This window comes from Lactuca sativa, chromosome 4, assembly GCF_002870075.4.
Source record: "Lactuca sativa cultivar Salinas chromosome 4, Lsat_Salinas_v11, whole genome shotgun sequence".
NCBI classification, from domain to species: Eukaryota; Viridiplantae; Streptophyta; class Magnoliopsida; order Asterales; family Asteraceae; genus Lactuca; species Lactuca sativa.
Window position 1 is genome coordinate 298,955,556 of NC_056626.2, and position 11,044 is coordinate 298,966,599.

An 11,044-nucleotide genomic window follows, 5' to 3' on the forward strand; every position below is an offset into this window, starting at 1 on the left:
TCAGATGCAGAATTATATTATTTTCATTCAGTGACCAACTCGTCGAGTGCACTAAACTGACTCGACGAGTCGCCCTTAATTCTCAACAATCCGAAGATTTCCCGAAGTAACTCGACGAGTCTGGTATATACTCGACGAGTCGTTTGGTTTCATGTCGAAGGGGCTGCTGATTTGATGCTGATTAGAGTACCACTTGACTATATATTCTTTCCATATTTCTTCTTGAAGATCTTACACTGTTATCCGCGTATTTGGAGCTATACCACACGAGACGAGACACCCAAGGCATGGATACCATGTCTAAATTCAATTGAAGTTGGAGCTTTACATGAAGAAGATTAACCTCGCGACTACTATCCCAGGGGAGTTTGTTCCAATTCTCTCTTTATTTTATTGTTGTTTATCATGCGTAATATGCAATGAGGACATTGCATAAATTAAGTGTGGGGTAGGGGGTTGGTTACATTAGCTAAAATTTTAGTTAAATTTTGAAAATTTTGAGATTTTTGCATTAAAATTGCTAGGGCTAATTTAGAAAAATTTGGTAAAATGAAATTACGGATCATGCTAGTATTATATTTGATGATTCTATGAAGGCCGAAATGTTTAGTTGAGCCTATATACGTTCTAGTGCATTTGTCGCTTCCTTATTCTAGTGAAATCATGGGACAAAAACACGACCCTGCTCGGCCCGAGGGATGCAATATGTTTAGCAGCCTAAACTTGAAATGTATCCAGGAAGATTGTTATCATTAGCCAATAAAGGTTGAGGTTGAGCGCCCCTGCTTAAGCATGTAGGGATTTGAGTGAAAAAAGAGATACATGTTAAAAAAAATAAATAAATAAATAAAAAATAAAAGAGGTACATGTAAAAAAAAGAGAATTACAAGAGAAATTGTATGAAATTTTGGAGCAATTAAAGTGAAGATCAAAAGATCAAAATTCCAAGAAATCCAAAAAAATCGAAGATACCCGAAAATCAAACAATAAAGGTGGTGAATTCAAAGAGATCAAAGCGAATATCAAAGAAGTGAAGAATTCAAAAGAGCTCCATAGTGGTATCGAAAAACTTGTAATTTTAGATTGTGTATGCTCGGGTTGCTCAATTAAAAACACCTTGAGGGTAAGAGGTTTTCTGCGGATGGATTCGGAGGGTTGCATGAAATGAGCATAGTTCGGGATGAGTGGGCAAATGTTTATGAGGATTGTGAGTATTTAGAGTATGGGAGGTCTTTAGGAAAAATTTTAGACACAAATGCATGCGTTGCGGTCTTGGCATAATGGTTGGGTTAGATTGGAGTTGTTATATATGATTCTAATATGTTTAAAATTCAGTTTTGCTTGGGGGCAAGCAAAAGACAAGTGTGGGGTATTTTGATATGTGCATAATTAGTTCATATTAAGTATACATTTTTACTCATTTATTAGCTAAATTATTGCATATTATGGACAAAAGGTACTTAAAAGTGTTAAATTATGTTTTTCAGTCCTAAGATGAAGCTCGGAAGCGAAAGGAAGCGGGAGAAACTGTTAGAAGATCGAGAATGGAATAAAGAAGAAAAACACTAAAAATGGCACCTACTCGGCGAGTCAGATCGACTACTCGGCGAGTCCAATCGAAGAATCGAGAAGCTAATGATTCGGGATCCCAGAGAGTTATCACAATACGGGGAATGTGAGAGGGACTCGACGAGTCGCCACTTGATTCGACGAGTCGGTTCGCATATTTAAAGATAATTCCACAGATCGATAGAGGGGAGTTCTGGGACGATTCAGAAGTACTTTGCTACGATTGAGAAGCCAGAGAAACCCTAGAAGACGACGAAAGAAGCTAGAATTCAATTCCGGAGAGTAATTAAGGCAAAATTTCATCATTCCACTTATTCTTTTGTTTATTCATCATGATTAAGCAACTTGAATTTGTTTGTTTGCTGTTATTTACTTTAATTATGAGCTAAAACCTTTAGAATTCTGTTTGGAGATACAAAGTTGACAATATGGTTTGATTGATTGGTAGGATTAATTCCAAGTTGGTGAATTTTTGTTATTTTAGCTTGCTAAAGAACCTTGTGTGTGAATAATAATTAATTTTCTGTTAATAGGAAGATAATTGATTAGCATGAACATCTATTGATTCTTGACCTCATATGCTATGTGATCACTATGCTATATGTCTAGGATTAATGAATATGAAACTATAATTAATAAGGAAATTGAGTAAATTCATGTGCAAGCTTGTAAGATGACCATCAAACAAGGAGTTAATTAAAAGAATAAATTAGTTAACTATTGCAAGTCTAACTTAACCCGAATAATTAATCTAGTGAATATAATTAAATTAGACAATTGGCCACTGTTTAAGTTAGTTTATTTGCTAAGGATTAGGGTAGTGAACACGAATCTAATCACTTGAATCGGTAACCAACGAAAGAATTAATCCATTGCACCATTACCTTGAAATCAACCATAGATTTAACCAAGTTGAACTAAACAGAAGTTCCTTTCCAATTATTGAATCTAGCTAAGTCGTTATTTTCTAGTCTTAGAATTAGTAATAGTTAGTAAGTTTCTAGTCTTGTAAAACTAGAGAAAAACCTCTACTTCTTAATTAACTTAGATTAAATTAGTTTTTAGTGTAATTTGCCGTTCCCTGTGTTCGATACCCTGCTTATTTAGCTATACCACAATTGATAGGTTCACTGCCTTTTGTGTGTTATTTGATAATTAAAAGTAGGTTTAAAACTAAGTGAGTCTACACACATCACTGAGCCTCCTCGGTAGCCAATTGAAATGCACGGCTCTTCACCGCAGGAGCATCCGCCTTGGCAGGGCGGCCGTCAGTGATCCTAAATATGGTGGGCGTAGGTGCAGCCACTGCTCCTCCTCCTCCTTGCAATATCGTACAATAGACCTTTTTATGGCCAGTCTGGTTGTAGTGGAAACAAATCAAGCCCTTCTTGGGGCAATCCCTGCTCATGTGGCCCGACTGACCACAAGTATAACACACCGGGCCCGTCCGTCGACATACTCCATTGTGCAGTTATGCGTACTTGGAACACCGGAAACGGCCCTGCTGGCCCCTACCTGAAGAATCAGAGGTCTTAGGCTTTTTAGTCTAACCCACCGCTGTCTGAACCTGCTCTGGCTTTCGCTTAGTGCGAAGCTCCAACTCCATTTCCCACTCTTGGGCCTTCTCTACCATCTCATTCAGGGTCTTGCACCCTATAAAGATCACGAACTCACCGATTTCATCTCTCATCATGGAATGATACCTCGTCCTCCTCATATCCTCGTCTGCATCATACTGCGGGATCAACAGTGCTCGTTCCCGAAACTTGGTGGTGATCTTCGCCATAGTCTTGGTGGTCTGCTGGAGCTCCTGAAACTCCCTCACTAACCGTTGCACCTCAATAGGTGGTGAAAAATCCAGATCAACGCGTCTGAAAAACTCTGGCCATGTCATCTTAGCTACACCAGTTGCTTCCACCTGGCCAGTCACCTCCTCCCACCAATCCATGGATCGGTCCCCCAACATACACGAGACAAACCCCACATCTTCCGCATCAGGACAAAATACCAGTTGAAGAACTCAGGCGCTCCGCATGCCTTGAACTCCTTGAACAAGGGAGTTGGGGCCTCGACCTGGCTTGAAGCAATCTCGACTCGGATAGACCTGATTCGCTCCTTCATGATCTCCATCATCCCTTCCTTGACTGTCCCAAAAATCACTGGGGTAGCGTCAAGGATGCCCCTTGTAACCTCGGTTGCAATAAGCTCGTGCAACCTCTCATCAATGGGCTCGGTACCATCTCCCGACCTAGATCCGGATCTTGATCCTGAACCCCCTGCTCCATGTCGAGTCACAACCATACTGCACTGTAATACCATAAAACATAATGATTAGTATGTCCAAAATAAAAGGGGATCCTTCCACACCGGTTCTCCTTAGATCTTCCGAATCTAACATTGGTTCAGGTACAGGTCATGTGCTTTCAATAGTACGGGTCCAATACTACCTTCCACACCTACCTGTACCTTCCCCAAGGCTCTACCTGATAACTCTAATTCGTCCCAGAACAAAACATTTCTCACAAGCTACCGCGCAACTCAAATCCTAGGCTATCCTAAGATTTGTTCCACCCACATCAAACCAGAAATCAGATCAATCATAAATAGGTTGCCTTATGCATGTAAATTATACACAGAACATGATCAAATAGAATTTCGAATAATAGACTCTACCCTAGGACCATAACCAGACAAGGAAAGAGAAATAAAGCCAAATCAATCATTCTAAGGCTATAAGATCCTAAACGTATACAAATTTTAAAGTATACACATAGTACTATCCATTCAACTATCATAATCCAAATATTAGTATAGCATGGATAACATATTGGGGAACCACTTACTTGAGCTTGCCCGATTACGCGTATTGTACTCTCCCTTTTTCAGTTTAAGAAGTTTTAACCTTGATTTTTGAATTTTTTTTACCAATTCCTTAGTTTGAGTCCTGACACACCCGAGAGTGTGCCCGAATCCCTCAAACCAAGGCTCTGATACCAACTTGTAACAACCCAAATTTTTCGATAAAATCTTTCAATTTAATTTAACAAAGCCGTTACCAATGAACATAAAATACCAATTAAAATTGTTTTCAAAATCCACAATACCAATATTTTATTCATATATCAAAGTGTCCCCAAATAAAATCGTCGGAGAGTGCATGTCGCGTCATCAAGCCGGGCCCTTGCCCATATGCTCTGAAGTACCTGAAACAACCAAAAAAGTGTAAGTAATGCTTAGTGAGTTCCTTAGGGCATACCCTACACAATCCACATAATCATATAATCTATATTAGCTTTATAAGCTACACATATCATATAATCCATGTATACAAACATATAAAGATGCCATGGAAACCCTCCAAGGTTTTATACAGAGTTCCACTGGAACCCCCATGTGGTCTTAGCTACCTGCCATGGGAACCCCCACATGGTATTTACTAACTGCCACTGGAACCCCCATGTAGTCTCGACTACCTACCATCAGAACCCCCACATGGTCTTCACTTAACCAAATAATTATCATACGAGCTAAACATGTAAACATACTAGGATGCCTTGGAAACCCTCCCAGGACTTATACCAAATGCCATGGGAACCCCCACATGGTCTTACTCTACTGCCACGGGAACCCCTCGGGGTCTTCCATACAATTATCATATCGACATATTACATAATCATCTAACAATTCACATATCATATAATGGGCCAGCCTTGGTGCGGTAGTGCCTTCGACCCATTGGTATGATGGGAGGACTCACTTCTCAGGAAATGTTGAACCGATAAGATCAATCCCAATCCACAACTCCAACTCAACCGCCGACAATCGCCAAGTGACTTATTTGTCAAAATCCTGAAATACCAACAACACTCTTAAAGCCAAACTTGGTTAACCATGGTCAAAGTCAAGGTCAACAATCAAGGTCAACAGTCTATGTTGAACCTAACTTGTCGAGTGCATCTAGCAACTTGTCGAGTTCCTTCAGTGTCCAGAAAACCAGGAAAAACCCTAGCCAACTCGCCGAGTTGTCTCATCAACTCGTCAAAATCACTTAGTATCCAGAAAAACGGGAAAACCCTTATCAAACTCGTCGAGTTGACTAAGCAACTCGTCGAGTTCCTTCATCCCTTTTCTCATTTAGATGCTTTTAAGCGAAACCAAGGCTCCAAACTATAGATCTAATCTCCTAGGGTGTAGTTACCACGTAAAGTTGCCAACTTTACGTGCATGCAAGGCCTCAAGAGGCTAAAACACCCAAAACAAAGCTTATGAACAGGTTTAGGGCATGGAGAAGGGCCAAAACTAGATAAAGTCGACAACTTTATGTCAATGGGGCCTAGAGGAGTCCATATCTGAGACTATGTCCTCATGACAAGCTCAAACCCGAGAGTGACTCCATTTTGCACTAGAAATGACCATATTCTTGCATAAGGGAAGATTTAAGAATCGGAAAGACAAGGTAAAGACTTTTTACCTCCAAATGGTTGATAAAATAAAGTAGATGTTGGATCTACTGCTTCTCCTTTTGCTCCAAGCTCTTCAAGATCTAAGTTCCTTTACAACCACACCAAAATCGCTCTCTAAAACTTTCACACACTCAAGAAGGTGTAAAGCTCAAACTAGGGTTTCTCTAGGCTGTAAAGATGATGAGGGAGGCTGTAAAATCAGGATTTTCAGGGATATTATCGTGTAATTCGATCTTGTGATTAAAGAATAGACTCGACGAGATGAGGGTCCAACTCGCCGAGTCGAGCCGGGTTTTTCCCATGGACTTAATGAGTGGACTCGACGAGTTAGAGGAGGGACTCGCCGAGTAGGCGCTCATTAGAGAAACCCTAATTTTCGGGTTTGGGGTCTATTTAAAGGCACTTATAGCCTCATTTGAGGCCACCCTTTCCCTGGAAGCAAACCCTAAAGGTCATATGAGCTAGAGAGTGAGAGAGAAGTTATCTTGGGATTTTTTTAGTGCATCATTTGAGAAGAAGAGAAGGAGATCAAGAAAGGATCAAGAAGGGGAAAGTTGGATCCAGTGATAGATCGTCCAGAGCTTCTGAGGAAGGTAAAAGTCTACACCTATCTCATTATTTTGGTTAGATCTAATGTGTTTGGAATTCTAGGGCTTTTAGCACCTTTGGTATGGGACTTTGAGTAAAATGGATTAGCTACAAGCCTAGTCCTCAGATCTGGACCTTGTGAGGTCCCTAGAGTCCAAAGGTCCCAACTTTATTCATCCATATGAGGGTTGTGGTGCTTAACACCTTAAGAAGGGCTTGTTTTGGCATTTTGAGGCATTTATGCCATGCATGAACGTAAAGGTCGAAAGTTTATGTGTCTATGGTGTCTTAAAAGGCTAGATCTAGGGTTTGGAATGACAGATCTGACTTTGGACATCTGAATGAGGAATCAGACCGAGGGGACTCGTCGAGTCCATAAGTTGACTCGACGAGTCAATGAGGGTTTGTGCCGATGAGCTTGAGCACGCGATAACTCAACGAGTTGGGGGTCAACTCGACGAGCTGAGCTGGACCATCACGAGACTTCTGAGGATGTGAGTGGACTCGACAAGTTGTATGAGTGCACTCGACGAGTCGGGTCATACATGGACTGTTGACTCGATTTTGACTTCTATTGACTCTGGGGTTTGGTCAACATGAGTAATGGAGACCATGGAGGGGTAAAATGGTCTTTTACCTAATTCAAGAGTTAGAGAGAGAATAATAGCCCTCATTTATTAGGGTCGTGTAAAGTGTATTGATTAGAGATATTCATCTTGTGTGCTAGGCGGAGGCTAGTTCAAGTTTCAGGTGCGAGGGTATTTACTTGTTGCTTGTCAGGTGAGTCTTCTCACTATACTTTACCTAGAGTGGTAATTAGAGTTATGTTACAGAGTATTTTGTATGCTATTTATGTGATGTGATGCACTGCATTATTTCTATGTGATTTATGTTGTGTGTGTGTTCCAAAGTGTATAGAGCTATGACCGAAAGGTCTATAGAGTTAGGACCAGAGGGTCCACAGAGTTAGGACTAGAGGGTCCACAGAGTCAGGACCGGAGGGTCCATAGAGTTATAGCCTCGAGTGGCTAATATGTGTTTTATGTGGTATCTTGGGGAACTCACTAAGCTTCATGCTTACCGTGTTATGTGTTATGTGTTTCAGGTTGTTCTCAGGAATCGCGGGAAGGCACCGACTTGATTGTATATACAAGAGAAGGAAATAGGTTTTTGAAGACCTTGGGTTTTTACTAAACAGGTATGGAGTTTGAATTGTAAACTTAATTGAGATTTTTGTGAAATGCATTACGAGATTCATGTGATTTTTAATAAAAAAAATTGTTTGAAAATTTACGGTGTTACAGAGGCCACAAATGAACTATAAACTCTTTATATAGGGTGCAAACCCTGAAAATTTAAGGTTTCCTTTCCAACGTCTGCTCGTTGAGTTGGGGCCTTCAAATTCGCAGAGTAGACCCTTCATCCTGCGTCCATAATGATTCATACTCGACGAGTTGGAGCTCACCAACTCGTCGAGACCCAGTCCAAAACCCTAAATTTTTTAGAGAAATAAATGATACCTAGAACAAGCATTACACTTAGTTTTTGAACTTTTTTGAAAAATCAACTATATAATAAACATACATAAGTTATTAAATGTATACAAAAACAAAATATAATTGACTTAATGTATACAAAATAAAATATAAATAAGAGTATATATAAAAATAAAGTATAATTATTGGCCGAAAAACCTATACCAACCAGTCAACCATGACATTTTGTGTAAAACTCGAACATAATTAATGGTTATATGGAGGGGTGTTCAAAACATTTGCATCCAAACATCCGATCCGAAAAATCCGAAAATCCGATACGAAAATACCGGAAAATTTGGATATCCGAAATTTCGGATACCCGAAATTTAGATATCCGGTTTTTCGGATTCGGATACGGATATTAAAATGTGAAATTTTCGGATATTTCGGATATCCGAAATCCGAAATACATGATTTAAAAAATTATTAAAAATAGTTTTAATGGATTTTGTTTTTTCATTTGAAATTCAAAAAGACAAAATATTAACATTTTTACTTGGTACGCAAAGTGGGGATGATATAAATGTTACCTTTTTTTTGTTGATTTTAGTAATTTGAGTCTGATTTCTCAAGATCATGAGGTAAGGTATCTTGCATTTAACTAGACCAAATGAAGTGTTATTATACCTAACAAATGCATAGAAACGTTCTTGTTCTTGGATGATTTATTTTCTTTATTTAAAACTAATAAAATTCGGATATCCGGTTTAATATCCGAATCCCTCCGAAATTTCGGATATTCGAAATTCAGATATCCAAAATTTTAGATACGGATTCAAATATCAAAAATCAACTATCTGAATTTTCGGATATCCAAAATTCGAATATTTTCGGATATCCGGTTTTGAACACCCTAGTTATATGTATAAATGTTTTAAAAAAGAAAAGAGTAAATTACACGAATGTTCCTTTGTTACAGTTGTTCTAGTATTTATTATTATTAATTTTTTTACACAGCCCTTAAAGTTAAACCAATTTGATTTATGCCTTTCTGAGTTTATCTGTACAGTGTACACTCAGTTACTTGAATCGGGACAGCATGGCCCACGCTTGCAGTAAGCCAAATGTGGGCAAAACTCTATAACCACCTCAAACTTCGCTTGCTTTGTCTTTATCGAACACCGATATATGATAGACCCCGACGAATTCCATCATTTTCCCGCCGGCGCCACCGCTGTTGACTCGTCGTCAAAGTTTCCGATGGATACCGACGGACGTCATCAGCAGCTAATCAACCTTTCCAAGCTACAATCGCGAATGGACCACGTTCAACGCTTCCTCTCCGATTCACTCAACACCAATACCATCATCGGAGAATCGCAGATGGAGATTGTCTCCAAGGAGATCACTTCCGCCATCAACCAAGTAATCGTCAATGGAGCCGCCCTCCTTTCCTGCACCGGACTCCCAAAATCAAAATCAGAAACCCCCAATCTTTCCGTACGGACGACAAGTTTGACTTTTGATTCGAAACACTCACCGGAATCCGATTTGATTCTGAATCAGTTGAAGCACGATGTTGATTTAGGGGTTCCGAAAACCGAGGTTTTCGGGGAAGAAATTAGAGACGACGATTGGGATATTGTGGAGCTTGATGCTGTGGAGCTCCTAGCAGAACACTTACATTTCTGTGAATTATGCGGTAAGGGTTTCAAACGAGATGCGAATCTTCGAATGCACATGAGAGCTCATGGCAACAAGTTCAAAACCCTAGAGGCGCTTTCGAAGCCTGAGAAATCAGGATTGTCTTCTTCTTCTGAGTTGACTCGTGGTGGTAGAACGCGGTTTTCGTGCCCATTTGCTGGTTGTACCCGAAACAAGCTGCACAAAAAGTTCAGACCTTTGAAGTCTGTGATCTGTGTGAAGAATCACTTCAAGAGAAGTCATTGCCCCAAGATGTATTCCTGCAATCGATGCCATAAGAAGAACTTTTCTGTGCTTGCTGATCTGAAAAGCCATTTGAAGCATTGTGGGGAGACAAAATGGAAGTGCTCATGTGGGACAAGTTTTTCAAGGAAGGATAAGTTGTTTGGGCACATGGCTCTCTTTGAGGGACACATGCCTGCCATGCCGGAAGAGGTGGTGGTGGAGGAGGATGAGAAAGCAAAAGGGGTGGCAGTGACACCGGCACCGGCACCAGCACTGGCGGCAGTGGTGGTGGAAGATGCAGAAGGTGGTGATGCTTGTAAGGTTGCGAAGGGGATGGATTGGATCGATAACACCATGGATGATGGTTTTTTCGATGGATTGGGTTCACTTGATGATGACTTTTGCATGCAGGAGCTTCTTGTTTCTTCTAATGGATGTTTCGATTGGAATTTGTAGGTCTTTTGATCAGATCAGGTATATGTTCTAAAATTGCCTTCATGTTGTATAATATGAATATTCTCCTTGGTTTAAATTGGAATAAAGTGATGTTATTTATGTTGCTTTTTGGTGCTTCTCCACTCTTGTTACGTGATATATATAATTTCAATTTGTGGCGTTAGTAATCAGAATATTTTGTCTGGATCTGTTTGATGTTTGGCTTTATATGGAATGCAAAGCACATCTATTTCCCCCTCTAAATTCATGCTTGCTTTCTAAGATGCATACCTTAGATCAAAAAATCATTTTTTTCCAAGTTAAAAGAGTTGATTTTGAGCAGAAACAAATGCTCCAATCTAAAAGAACTAGAACCTGTTTGATGTTTGGCTTTATAGTTCATTGTTGCTCCAGTTTCATGAGCAATAATTAAGGACAAAACCAACACCAAAAATTCATTTGTAATGACTCATAGATGTCAAACCGCAACACCAAAATCCATATCCTTTTAATGGGTCTATCTGAATGCTTGTTGTGTCGATCTTCATATATGTATCCTTTTGTTGGGTCTTCGATCTTCAT

The 11,044-nt window shown here is 39.8% G+C and overlaps 1 protein-coding gene across 1 annotated transcript; it reads left to right on the plus strand.

Annotated features, from left to right (window-relative positions):
- Nucleotides 1-9,242: 9,242 nt before the first annotated feature.
- LOC111900920 (protein SENSITIVE TO PROTON RHIZOTOXICITY 1) lies at nucleotides 9,243-10,587 on the plus strand. Its single transcript, XM_023896791.3, has one exon. The coding sequence runs from the start codon at nucleotides 9,287-9,289 to the stop codon at nucleotides 10,481-10,483; it is 1,197 nt and encodes a 398-aa protein (XP_023752559.1). The 5' UTR covers nucleotides 9,243-9,286; the 3' UTR covers nucleotides 10,484-10,587.
- Nucleotides 10,588-11,044: the final 457 nt, after the last annotated feature.

Coding starts and splice junctions, on each gene's coding strand:
- LOC111900920 (XM_023896791.3), top strand. CDS start 9,287: ATGATAGACCCCGACGAATTCCATCATTTTCCCGCCGGCGCCACCGCT.